Source organism: Rattus rattus, chromosome 13, assembly GCF_011064425.1.
Source record: "Rattus rattus isolate New Zealand chromosome 13, Rrattus_CSIRO_v1, whole genome shotgun sequence".
NCBI classification, from domain to species: domain Eukaryota; kingdom Metazoa; phylum Chordata; class Mammalia; order Rodentia; family Muridae; genus Rattus; species Rattus rattus.
This window is the reverse complement of record NC_046166.1, coordinates 9,992,516-10,006,616: the sequence shown is the minus strand read 5'-3', so window position 1 is coordinate 10,006,616 and position 14,101 is coordinate 9,992,516. Positions and strand designations below refer to the sequence as shown.

At 44.3% G+C, this 14,101-nt stretch overlaps 1 protein-coding gene across 1 annotated transcript in view; it reads left to right on the top strand.

Annotated features, from left to right (window-relative positions):
• Positions 1–11,099, top strand: part of Shld2 (shieldin complex subunit 2) — a 32,864-nt gene extending 21,765 nt beyond the window's left edge. Inside the window, exons 6-8 of the mRNA XM_032919293.1 lie at positions 3,005–3,233; positions 8,678–8,793; positions 10,563–11,099. Of these exons, the coding sequence (XP_032775184.1) occupies positions 3,005–3,233; positions 8,678–8,793; positions 10,563–10,801 (584 nt within the window). The 3' untranslated portion in view covers positions 10,802–11,099. The remainder of the gene's footprint in view (positions 1–3,004; positions 3,234–8,677; positions 8,794–10,562) is intronic.
• Positions 11,100–14,101: the final 3,002 nt, after the last annotated feature.

Here is a 14,101-nt window from a genome sequence, read left to right as displayed (position 1 = left end):
GATGAAATTGAGATAACCACCCCCCCACCCTACCCCTCACCCCCACCACCAATGTGCCATGAATTTCCTGGGAAGTAACTAAAGTGTCTGGGTTTGCCAGTATTCTGTGAGTTGTGAGATTTTCTACTCTAGCTTGTGGAAAAGACACTCTTCCCATCCCTGTGGGCTCAAGGGGTTGTTCTGACTCTGCTTCTATAAGCCATATATTCTTAATCAAGATGTCCAAGGGCCCAGATGTTAATGCTGTTACTCAAGTCATCTTAGAATCATGCATGCTCCTACTATTCTGAGATAGTGTAGGAACTATGTGCCAGGAATGTGTGTGGGTGTGGGTGTGTGCAGCGGTTATATAACAAGGTGGTAGTAATTCTCAACCTTATTCTCCTTTGGCCAAATGATAGATCAAATCTCACTAGTCATGTTAATTCATATATGTATTGTGTTGATTAATAATCTTCATTGTCAACTGGATTGGATTTAGACTCACCTACGTGACACAACCTTTGGATGTACCTATGAGAGCGTTTCCACAGAGGTTTAACTAGGGAGGGAGCACACACCCTGAATGTGGGTAGCATCATCCATGGTCTCAAGTCCTAACTAAATAGACATGGACAAAGGGGGCAGTGAGCTGAGCACCAGCGTCGGTCTCCCAGAGGATTCAGTGTAAACGGCCTCGCTCCTGTGATCATGACTTCTCAAACCTCATGGCCTCAGGTGGCAGTGTGGGCCAGTTAGACTAACATGTTGCCACCCCTGCCAACCCCTAGTGGGAGCGCAGCCCTCAGACTTCCACGTGGTCTCCCAGACATGGCCCTTACCATGGCCTCACATCCTCCTGTTCCCGCTGTTGCCATCGAGTCTCCAGTTTCACCTTTCCCCACGGTGTATGAACCCCTCAGCTTCTCTTTTCTTCTATCTCTTCACTGAGGGCTCCCTCTTTCCCATTTCTCCATCACCCACTGGCCCATCGTAGTGGCACCTGCTGCTGGCGAGTGGGTGTCTTTCTTCTGGCCTCCCCGGCCATGCCGGTCAGAGGAGGTATGACACTTTATACCACTTTAGAACTTGGAGTTGCTGTGGCCAAAGCAGGGTTCATATTTACACTAAACGGTGAGATCTTGGGTAATGAGGCATCATATCTATATTTACACCAGTGCCCACCCTCATTCCATTTCCCCCCAGAGACGGCTGCCATGTGAAGGGATGCCATAGGCAGCAGAGGGGCTGTATCTCCTCACAGTTTTTATTTCTTACAATGGAGAAATCAACTGTATTTACCACTTACACAAGACAGGGACCTGTGAGGTTTGAAACCTAGAATTAGACTTAAAATAAAAATAACCTCACAGAAGTCAACAGTACAGTGGGCCAATGGTTAGTGGTAGTGAAGAGACAGTTTCGCCAGGTGAGGATGCTGCCGGGCACTGGGATGTGCTCAGGAACTTTAGGTTACTTTAGCGCTTCCCTTTGGTTGTACTCAAAAGACCCCTAAATTTAGCCCTTTTCTTGTCTTGTGGTCAACTACTAGGACAGAAGTCATAGTTTCTGCCATTGTTTTAAATATGAAAGTGGAAAGAGAATGCACAGGAACAAACAACTCTTCCTAGCCTGGTACTATTTTTTAGGTTAAATAAAGGGCAAGAGAAAGGAGCTATCACAGAGATTTCCCGAGAAGGTCTGCTTGCTGACAGAAGCTGGGGAGGGCTGGCTCCTCGTGACGAGCCATAAGAAGCAGAACCTGGGTGCCTAGATTCCTGAATGCCCCTGAAGGCAAAGTCCACTTTTACAGTGCCTCTTAAATTTAGAAAGAGGTATGCAAATATGTAAAGTGCAGAATTATGTGGACAGTCTTTTGAGATAATTGCACTTCTCATTCATCTCGTCTGTGATTGAACATGCCTGTGGAAAAGGGCAGTGTTGCGTCTGCTACAGCTTATTAAATATGTGGCCACTGCCCATTCCCACTACCCATGTAGAGATATCTGCCTGAGCAGAGATGATGGAAGCATCTTAATCCAAGAGACAAGGCAGATGAAAAGCATCAAGGAGAGTCCCAACTGTTGAACTCCAAAAGAGGTGGTCAGAAAATAGGATGAGGGCTAGCATGATGCATCCTGGGCTAGACTTTGTAAGAGGACCACGGTGGCTATTCTTGGTTGCTGACTTGTTTAGAGTAAAACTAGGGAATTGGTGATGCCACTCTGTGTGAGTGTGTGGGGTGTTTCTAAGGACAGTAAACCAAGGGGGGAAGGCAGACTCCGACTGTAGGTGGCAGCATCTCATAGACTTGGGGCCCAGAGGGTAGAAAAGCACAAGGAAACCCAACAGCCAGCACCAGTGGTCTCCCTCTGCTTCCTGGCTGCTGTGATGAGAGCTGCCTTGCTGTGCTGTCCTCTCCCACCATGGCCTCTCTGACGCCTCTGACCAGGAACCCAAATAAATATATCTCTCCGCCTTTACATTATATCAGAAACTTTGTTTTAGTGACCAAAGCTGATTAACAAAAGAGCAAAGAATAAATCTGAAGGCTTAAAGAAACCCTTAAATGACTATGGAGAGGAGAGTCATAATCAGATAGACTCATAGGCTATGTTAGTATGCAGAAAGGCAAAAATAAGTTAGGATCAAAAGATCATAGTAGATGTAATAGGCATTCAATACATGTTTAGTAGATAAATACATTGTTAGTTAACATGGTTGAGGTTACAGTTAATGAAAAGCAAAACCACCCCTCCCCACACTGCACTTAATTCCTCTTTGAATAGGAACCCAGAACTCACTCAGCTGCGGGCAAATCCTCCATAATATTATAGGTTCTTTATGGAAGCCATAAGTAAATTGACATTCTGTAGGCAGGGATGAGTTCTAAGAACAAGACCTTGGTGTGGCTTATACAGTAAGTGACTGTAAATGAACCGTATTGCTATGTTTGTCAATTAAAGTTACTGTTGAATCAAATAATTACATTCTCTCCCCCCCCCGCCCCCTCTCTCTCACATAGGCGTGGTTCTGATCACAGCCAGGGTGTCAGAGCTGGTGTTCTGTGCCACGGCAGCTCAGAAGGTGGCTCTGAATGCTCGCAGCAGTCTGCAGAGCATCTTCGCGTCTCTTCCCCGCATCACCTATGCTGGCTGTGCGCAGTGTGGCTCAGAACTGCAGACGGATGAGAACAGGATCTACAGACAGTGTCTGGGTTGCTTGCCGTTTGTTGGGAAGAAAATGTTCTACAGGTAAGGCGGCCAAGTACGGAATTCCGTTGGTCTGACAGAAACTATTTGCTGCATGGGCGTGCCTAGGAGCAGCAGATACCAACCCTTTATAATCTAACTAAACAAGGGCCTAAGAGGACAAAACTTCCCCGAGAGACAAATAACTGTTTCTGAAACCAAGAATTTCCTAGTAATGTCTGACTATTTTAGAGGGTTAACTAGATCTTTCGTTTAAACAGCCATACTGAGGACTGTTCACATTTAACCAGTGTCTAACAGTTTCATCCAGAACTCATTTCTCCATCTTGGCATACGATGACAATGTATTCTGTGGCGTCTCCCTGGATTGTTTGCAGAGGCTGAAAAATGTTTGTTTAGCCTACAGCGCTTCCGTTTCCCACCTGCACTTTAGAAGGGAAAGGTGCGCTGGTCAGTGTGTTCTCCGGTGAGCTTGCTAGTGAGCCTGCGCAGTGAGGAGCGCAGTGAGGAGCACTTCGCTTTCAGATCGCTGCTCAGAGCCCTGGACAATTGTTTTGTTTTTTTTTGTTTTTTTTTTTTTTCTTTTTTCTTTTTTTCGTAGCTGGGGACCGAACCCAGGGCCTTGCGCTTGCTAGGCAAGCGCTCTACCACTGAGCTAAATCCCCAACCCCGACAATTGTTTTTTATAATCATAAAATTGCAGTCCTTTTACAAAGAGCTGCAAGTGACACTGTTTTGGATCCTTTCCTATTATTTATAAATATTGAAATATCTCAAAAGGAAACTGTGTACTCACTGTTTTTGTTTTATTTATTTTTGTGTTGTTTTAGACAAGGTCTTGTTAGGCAGCCCAGACTGGTGTCAGACTCGCAATCCTACAGCAGCTTCCTAGGTGGCGGGCACACGCCTTCACACCTTCTGCGTTCCACAGCTCTTTTGTCATGGCTCACACACAGGTGATGGGGGAGCGAGGTCAGGACACCTGGCGTCTCTGTACAGAGAGCTGTGCTAGTCAGAAGTGAGTGAGTGAAGCTGGGCCCGGTGCCACACATGTGCAGCCCAGTAATAGGAGACTAAAGTAAGATTTCAAGTTCATGGCCAGACCTTGTTATACAACAACAAAATGAATAAATTAAACAAAAACAAGTAAGTGAATGAAATTTACTTTTTCCCCCTTATTTTTCAATCTAGATGATTGAATTTAGGGCCTTATTCTAGGCAAATGCTATATGTATTCTCTTTTTACCTTTTATGTTGAGACAAGGTATTGCTGAATTGCCCAGGTTGACCTGCTTGTACACTGTAGCTCAGGATGGCCTTAAGTTTGATCTTCCTATGTCAGCCTCCCAGTTAACCAAAGGCCTGTGCCACCAGGCCTGACCAGAAGTTCACCACTGCTTTGTAAATTGCTAAGGAGACTGAATTAAGGTTCATAGTATACAACAGACATACGAAATGGGCTTACTGTCAGTTAAAGGCTTCAAAATGTAGTACAGTCGATTCACTTTATACAGCATACTTAGGGTGATGGCACCGGGTGATGTAGCCCCGGGCAGGCCTCAGATTCATGCCTTGCAATCTGTAGTTAATTGTACTTTTAAAAATAATTTTTATTGAGCAATAAGTCATGTGCCATCATATTAACTCACATTATATGTGCACATATGCCCTCCATATATACACAATGAAATATTTAAGGATTTTAACTGTGTAATTCAATGATTATAGTGCATCCACAGGATTACAGATCTGTCATCATAACCACGTTTGGTACTAAGAGCTCCACACCTGCTAACAGTCATTCTGTCTTTCACAGTGGAAACTGCTAACCTACTTTCTGTTGCTGTAGATTTGCCTGTCCTGAGCATTTCACCCAGATGAAATCTTATACTATGGGGGTCTTTGCTGACTTACTTCTCAGCAGAGTGTTTCCAAAGTTCATCCATGTTATGGACTGAATCAATACTTTAAATTTTACAAAATTCATTATCATTATTAGTATATGTGATGTTTATGTGCCCATGCCATGGGGCATATATGGAGGTCAGAAGACAGTGGAGTTGGTTTTTCTGTTTTGCCCCAGTTAGCTTTCTGTTGCTATGATAATCAACACTATGACCGAAAGCAGCTTGGAGAAACAAAGGTCTGTTTGTTTAGACCAAACAGTGGTTCTCAGCCTGGTTCTTAATGCTGCGAACCCTTTATTCCTCATGCTGTGGAATGAAATTCCACATAAAATTATTTCATTGCTACTTGATAACTTTAGTTTTGCTACTGTTAGGAATCGGAATGTAAATATCTGGTATGTAGAATATCTATATGCATTCCCCAGTGGGGTCACTGCCCACCGGTCTATTGGATTATACACTTCCAGGTAACAGAGCATCATTAAGAGAAGCCAGGACAGGAGCTCAAACCAGAGCAGAGGCAGAAACTATAGGGGGAAGCTATTTACTGCATTGCTCTCTAGCCTCTGCCCAGGTAACTAACTTAGTTTCCTCCCTCCCTCCCTCCTTCCTTCTTTCCTTCCTTTCCTCGCTCCCTCCCCCATCTTTATCTTTATGACTCACTTATTAAAAGTAACTGAATGATACGTCTTTTGTCAGTTTTACTGTGCTTAAAAGTATTTGAGACTAGAGAACTTTATCTGCATGTTTACACGTCTACATATTTATATGTCATAATTAGTCTGCATCTGTATCTATCTTAATATCCTTGTGGAAAACCACTTTGTTCCAGTGATCTTGGTAGCTTATATTATATAACCATAACGTCAAGAAAATTTCCTGTCTTTTCCCCACTGTAGAAGAAGTTACTGTTTCCCCAAACAGCGTCCTCACACTCTTGATGAGCCTTCTTTCTTATGATTTCACGTTTTGGCCCTTTTTTTTGATTTATTTAATTTAATGAGTATATCCCCTACATGTATGTGCACTAGATTTCTGGTGTACCTGGTTCCTGCAGATGATGCAGACATCCTGGTAGGCCACACTAGGTTGGCATGTGGCCAGGCCAGAGAAGCTGCTATGGGTCTCCCTGAAACCAGGGTCAGTGGCCTTTGAGACATAGGTGATGCCTGAGGCCTGTTCAGGGCTTGGAGAGGCAAAGGCACTCACTTGATCTTCCCAGTCGGGGGCAGTTCATGCTGCAATGAAGATGGACACTGCTTTTCAACACTGCTCTCGTGTCTGGGCTTCGATGGGGTTTCTCAGGACCTTATTCCTCAGGTGGGATTTCCCAGCTGTGATTGGATGGCTGGGTTGGCTGAACTTCTTTTGTTTCTCAGAGTCTGGGAGGAGAGAGTCCAGTTTTCCTTTCCTTCTTCGTTTGCAGTGTTTGAGAGACTTGCAGGGTTCCAGCACGTGCAGATCTCAGAGACTTCAAGGCTTTTAAATACCGTTCCTGCTGAGGTCGGATGGATTCTTTTCCTCTTTGTCTTGGGAATGGTCCGCTTTTCATCTGCCTTGACGTTGTTCCTTGACTGCTTACACTCTTAGTCCTTAGAGTTGTTGTCTCTGGTCCTTTTGGTCTTTTCTTGCAAGCTTAGCTGTCTGAGCCTTGGCCATGTTCTCAGGAGCCTATCGCTGTCCACAGCACTGCCCACAGCTACTTCTCCATCGCACATACTGGGTCCTGGTACTGGGTTTTGGTCTGAGCAGTTCTGTCAAGAGGCCAGAGGCCAAAGGCCTTATCCTTTTCCTTGTTCTTCCTGAGCTGATCAGAGGGGCACACCCAGTTTACCTCAATGGCTGCTGTGAGAGCTTCCTCTTTTTTTTTTTTTTTGGTGCATTGCCATATATCCCAGGTTTGCCTTGAACTTTGTGTGTACCTGAGACTTAACGGCTTCAACTTCTGATCCTCTTCCTGTCACTATCCACGTTCTGGGATTATAGGTTTGAGTCATCATGCCTGGTTTCCTGGTTCTAATTGAACCCAGGGTTCATGTATGCTAGGCAAGCATCCTAACTGAGATACATCCTTAGCACAGTACTTAGTTTTTATTGCAAAGTAGTGTTCTATATGTGTCTTACTTTATTCATTCATTGTAAATTGATGGACATTGGAGTTGTTTTCTCCTTGGGGCTGCTGTGAACATGTTTTCATACGGACACAATTTTCAGTGCTTGGTGTGTACACTCGGGAATGTGTTTGTTGTGTTGTGTGACACACTTGGCCATACAAGACATGGCCAGGCTGTTTCCCAAAGCCGCTGTGCAGCTCACGCTCTCCGTATCCCTGCTCCTGTGTTAGGTCTCATGTTTTAATTTCCGTTGCTGGAGTTTTGGATGTTAGATATAAGAAAGGTGCCTCTCTCAAGCCAACATCATTTATACTTATGTTTTCTTTCAAAGGTTTTAATAGGTTTAGCTGTTATATTTAGGTTTGTAATTTGTTCTGTGTATTGACTTCCTTGTGTGGTATAAGGAAGAAGTCCAATTTCCTTCTTTTGCACATTGATATAAACACGTTGTAGCATGAATTTTAAAAAAATATTTATTTTGGGGTTGGGGATTTAGCTCAGTGGTAGAGCGCTTGCCTAGGAAGCTCAAGGCCCTGGGTTCAGTCCCCAGCTCCGGAAAAAAGAACCAAAAAAAAAAAATATTTATTTTATTAATTTTTAGGTTAGCATGCAAAGCAATGGATTCATCATGGCTTCTTCATCTATTTGTGTCATTACACTTCGTTCTCATCTGACCCTTTCCCCTTATGCCTCCTCACGCTGTTCCAGCTGCTTCCCCTTCTTCATCAAGTCAGTCCTCTCTTCTGGTTTTTAAGGATCATATTTACAGTCTCGCTTGTAACATGTATAGCATAGGTAATTACATATATAAGATACATACAATTTTAACATGGGTTCTCCATATAAATAAAATATGTGGTTTGTCATTCTGAATCTGGCTTCTTTTATTTAACGTGATTTCTTATTGTATTCTTTTTCCTGCCTATGTGTCCAGCAGGATTTATTGAAAAGGTTATTCTGGCCCACATTGAGTCATCTTGGCAACATTATAAAAAAAAAAGTCTAATCTTGGAGTTAGAGGTAAAGGTCAGTGGTGCAGCATTTGACCAACATGCATGAGCTCTTGGATTGGATCCCTAGCACCAAACCAAAAATTTCCCAGCCAGCCAGCCAGCCCTCCAGCCAGCCAGCCAACCAGCCAGAGCAATACAAAAAGCAGAAAAAAAAACCCCAAATAAACAAAACCCCCTTTCCTGTTAGACTCCCAAGTCCCTTGGATGAAGGACTTGTCTTGTCACGAGTGTACATGACGTTAGTATACAGTAGAGACTCAGTTGGTATTTGCTGAAATAAAGAATGGAAGAGAGAAGAGAGCAAGAGAGAGAATAAGAGCAAATGAGGGACACAGAGGCAGAGGTGGACAGAGGGAGACTGGGGTTATGTGGGTGAAGGGGTGACATCTGCAGTCACTAAATTCCTTTCTGTTTCTGAGTCGGATTCTAAGTTCTGTTGTTTATTTTTGTAGACCGGCTTTAATGACCATAGTTGATGGAAGACAGAATACTTATGTCCATGTTGGGTCGAAGGTGATGGAGCAGATTCTTCTCAACATTTCTCCAGATTGCCTCAGCAGAGCGATAGGTAAACCCCACCACCCAGCAATTGTTCTGTGAAACCATTCGCAGGGCAGGGGCCGTCAGCACAGAGCACAGCGCTGCACATAAAGCTCTCCCCTGTCGTATAAAATAGAAAGATAGTCTAGCTGGAGTGAAACATAAAAGCTTACATGAGTTGGAAGGTGAGATCTCATTACATCTGCCTTGTACATGAATAAAAGAAGCTCCTTCTCTCTTTAGCCTAAATTCCTAGTTGGTCAGCAAAAACACGAGGATCCTAGTCTCATAGTAGTTAACAACAAACCAGAAGTGTGTAGCACCATGCATTGAAGTTAACCTGTGACTGGATTTCTAAGGTCTTGAGCTGACGCCCGGCACAGTCGGGACTAAGAAGGAAGCAAGCACACTCACCCCTCAGACGACCGTGCTCCATGCTTGTCCTCGTTAGCCTCAGGCACCCTAAGTGGACAAGCAAATCCAGTTCTGTCGTTTGCTTAGCTTTGTAATCGTGGGTTGCTTCTGTATTGATAAAAAGTTGTTTCATTCATGCCTCACATGCGCTAACTACTGAGTGACGCCAGCTCTTACGTACCTTTTATTTCTTGCTTTGATAAAGATTCCGTAATAGTACAGTATCTAAGCCCTCGGATCTCTAGATAACACAGGGGCTCAGACTTGGCAGTGTTTCTCTGAATAAACCAATATTAAAGAAATCCCTCTTGAAACATTAAAAAAGCATAAGCAAGCATTTATATAGTTTCTGTCAGCTTCAGGTAAAATCTCAGGCGTGACTCTAGCCCCTAATAAAAGTCCTTACCGACGAAGATCAAAACAGCCCCAAAATGTACTATTTGCTTTAACCTGCAGATCATACTAGGAAAGCTCCTATACGCTATTGAACATTTATTAAAACATGACCATGACCGTGTTTTTCATTTGTTTGTTTGTTTCCTGTCATGGCTTTGTCCTTTAGAGATATATATGAATCACTAAATATTTTATCTTAACCAAATCAACTCTTTGGGAATGTGTCAGACAGGGAAGTAAGAAAAAAAAAAGTTGAGCATCTAATCCAAAAATAGGAAACAATAAATTGATGTTTAGATTTGAGCTTTATCCCTAAGGCACCTTATTATGGATATACAGATGCTTGGGGTATTTGTTTTTTATTTTTAAATCTAATATTCCAAAACATTCTGGTCCCAAGAACCTCAGCTCCGAGATGCTCCGCTTGTGTGTGTACTCCTGTGATTAAAACTGTAAAACAGTAAGTATGAGGCCCTTTTTAATATGGACATGCCCTTTTAAAAATTTATTTCTTATATATATTTTCTGTGTTTGAGTGTTGAGTTGAGTGTGTAAACACTCAGACACCAGAAGAAGTTAAAAGAGAATGTTAGATTCCCTAGAACTAGAGTTAGGGATGGTGTGAGCTGCATGTGGGTGCAGGGAATTAAACCCAGGTCCTTCAAGAACGAGTGCTCCTGATTGTCCCGAAGATATGGCCTCCTTATTTCAGGAAGGAGCAAGCCTCAGTCCCCAAGTGCTTAGAAGCTGATGGCTGGAGCTGCTGTCAGTGTGAGCATTGCTTGTGCTTGCCTTCACACACGGTAGGAAACACGCCATCTTCTAGACTCCCTTCAACAATCTGAAGCTAGAGAGAGAGGTATAGAACAAGAAATGTAAGACGTGTGTCTATGAAGCTTGAGGAACCAAGGGAAACAAGGAAACCTTCAGAATGTTTGTGTGCAGCTAGTGGGGTCCTGAGTGTCGTGTGTGCTCTGTTCTTCTCAGTGCCTTCCTCAGAGGTCACCTACGGCATGGTCGCTGCGGACCTGCTGCACTCCTTGTTGGCAGTCAGTGCAGAACCTTGCGTGCTGAAGATCCAGAGCCTTTTCGAGTTGGATGAAAACAGCTACCCCCTGCAGCAGAACCTCTCCCTGTTAGATTTCTGCCCTGACTCGTGTAAGATGTGGAGACCAGGACTTGATCTAAGGCCAGAGGAGGACACTGGAGTTGTTCCAAAGGAGTGATGAAACAATCTGTCTTTTGAAGATTTCTTTACTTTTACTATATGTACGTAAGTGTTTTGCCTATGTATGTCTATGCATCCACAGAGGCCAGGAGAGGGTGCCAGATCCCTTGAGACTAGAGTAATGGATGCTTGTGAGCCGCCGTGTAGATTGTAAGAAAGTGCTCTTAACTGCTGAGCCATCCAACCCAATGATCTACCTTTTGAAATAAATGAAATGACAGGGATTTTGCTTAGAGTTTTTAAAATAAGTAATTTATTAGCGAAATATAATTGTAATAAATTATTTTTTAAGAAAATTCTGTGATGCTTTTATTATTTGCTTTTCTGTTGTAGCTGATGTTTTTTTATTCTGGAGAGATGATCTAGCAATAAGGCGGCATATCAGAGACCCTTTGGAATAAGGCGGCATATCACAGATCCTTTGGAGTTATGGTTCCTCATTTGCGTTTCGTTTAGCCCCTGATGCACCAAGGCATGAAATATTGGAGATCTGTGTAAAACGTCTCCCAGCACTCACTGTCTGCTGTAAACGGAAGTGCTTTCCGTCATTACAACGGTCTCTGCTGGGCTAGGGGTGCAGTGCTGTCGGTAAGGTCGCAAGTGCAGTCGTATCCATCGTTGTCCCCCATTGACACTTTACTGTTTGGCTCCTGGCCCCTGCTCTGTCCTGTGAGTTGTCAGCACTGTGTGAAGTCTCTTTCTGGAAGATGAGCTTCCTCTCTGGCTAAGACTAGAGCACCAGCCATTCCAACTTTATCATGAGATTTCAGGAAGAACTCCAGCTCCTTGGCGTCAGTTGTCTCCGTGTTCAGATAGCCAAAGGGAGGATCACAAATGTTTCCACTTACAGTATCGTGACTCCTGCCACGGTACTGGATCAGTAGTGTGAAAAGGCTGTAGCCCCGAAAGCAAGCTGCAGTATTCAGTGTGGTCCTTAGTAAAATCCTAGTGAGTTTCTTCACAGAAATAGAAACTCATATGGAACAACAGCACTCCTGGGCAAACCTCCCCTGAGGACAGAGCAGTGAGGAGGGAGCAGTGACTTCAGATTTTGTCACAGAGCCACCATGACAAAAGTGGACGTGTAGATGAATGGAGTTAGAGAGGATGCAGAAGCCAGCCCTGGCAGGTGTGACGGAGCAGCGCACAGACGTACACCGCAGCGAGTGTGGCATGTTCATCAACAGATGGCCCTGGGAAGACCAGGCCAGAAGAAGAATTCTCTTACCCAGTACAGAAGAGATTCAGAATGGATCGATACCTATAAGATCTGAAACTCTGACACAAGGGCCATACTTCCAAGACACAGACACAAGCCAGGACGTCCTGGCGCCTTCGGACTGGTGTGGCCATAGGAGGACTCCAGTAGCTCAGGAAATAAGATCAAGAGCTGACAGGTGGGACTGCAGATAATTTCAAAACTTCTGTGAAGCACAAGTAAAGAGCATACAGGATGGGAGAGAAATCGTCAGCTGTGTCTTTGACTTGGGATCTCATCAGAATAAAGAATGACAAACAAAATCAACAAATGGCACAGTTTTCAAGGGGAGTACAATTAGCTGAGAGGTGGTGGCACTCGCCTGTAGCCCCAGCACTCAGGAGTGCGGAGACAGGCAGATCTCTGAGTTTGAGGCCAGCCTGGTCTACAGAGAGAGTTCCAGGACAACCATGTGGTCTGTAAGGCTATTAAGAAAATATTCACCATCTCTAGCCCTCGGGGACATGCAAATAAAAACTATAGTCAGAGCCTATTCAAAGGGCCTGTCATCAAGGAGACAAACTGCAAATATTGTGAGAATGTAGGGAAAGAGGAATCGATCCTTACATACCGGGTAACAGCTCCAAACTACAGAGTCCATAGCAGTAAATAGATAGCAGCATCGTGCACGTCACGGTATGCATCCCTGACACACAAGAGTCACACTCAAACATAGTGTGAAGGGGGCAAACAGAACAGCGTCATCTCCTCTCATTCCTTAGGTGATAGATAACGCGTACATTGTGCATTAAATATATTTAGATGACATGTGCCTGTACATTATATAGTGCCGGATCAGGTGATAAAAGCCGAGAATAACTGCTGTAGAAATCAGAGAGGAAGAGGCTGTACTTGGGAAGGGCCACCCTGGACAGGGGCTTTTGTGGCCTGCTGGCTCTAGATCCAACCTGCACCACTTGCTCCAAGGTAACAGCCATTCTAGTGAGTGGCCATAGTGTGACCACCATGATGCTAAACACTAGAGGGCGGTGGAGACGCACCACAGAAGCTGTGCTGCTCTCCCAGGTTGAGCCAGGCTCTCAGTCACGTGCCTACTCCCTCCTGCCCAGGACACTAAGTGCCCTAGGCTGGGTCCCTTTGGTGGACCTCCTTGGCTCACTCACTCCTGCCTGAAAGTTTGTCAATCAGCAAACTAATGCAAGCCCATACCAAGGGAGCCGAGGTGGTTATTTGCCAGACTTCACTCTTCATCATTACTGACAAACAGTTAATTTACACAGAAATATGAGAGGAGAAGTTTAAAGAGAAAGACCGGAAGAAGACTTTACCTTCCGCACGTCCTGACTGCAAACTGCCGGCAGTCCTGAGCTCTCTGATGAGAGGGACTGACAGCTCCAGTGTTGCTCTCCTGCTGCGGGGCACAGAGAGACAGCAGCCCTTCTTTCCGCTCTACTTACAGGAGGGAGAGCTCTCCTGGCCTTGGGTGCAGCTTTATCCTGCTGATGTTCGAAACCGAAACCGCATTCAACCCCCAAGGGGTAGTTCCTTCCTCCTTTCCACAATGAAACACAATTCCTTAAAGCAAACAGTGATTTGGGCAAATCATTCCTTCCATGGTAAGAATTAGAGGACTGTAATGGCTGAGTATTACAGTCTGTTTTTAAAATTGCATGCTAAATGCAATTAAGAAATTTGCCAATTATGTTGAAGGAGCTGAGCTTATGGAATTTAATCAGTGAATTATTTCATTATGTTTTTCTGCTTAACTATTCAGACCTTTATAGCAGATTGCTAGCGTCTCCCTGCTCCTTGGAGAAAAACTTAGAGCAAGTCCCCTGATTTCCTTCTCTTTCTTTTCTCTTTCAGTATTGTGACTGCTTTGGTCCCCATGAGTAGTAAGTAAATAAAATAGAATCCCTCTGGTAGCTTCTAGAACCACAGGCAGGCTCTGTCCACATCTCCAGCCTTCAGTTACAGCTGCCCTGCTGCCTGAGTCCTGGCCTCCGTCTGGTGCTTTGGTCTTCCCTTCCTCCCCACCCCCTTTCTCAGGTGCATGGTCACCCCAGCAGGAGCCTCAAT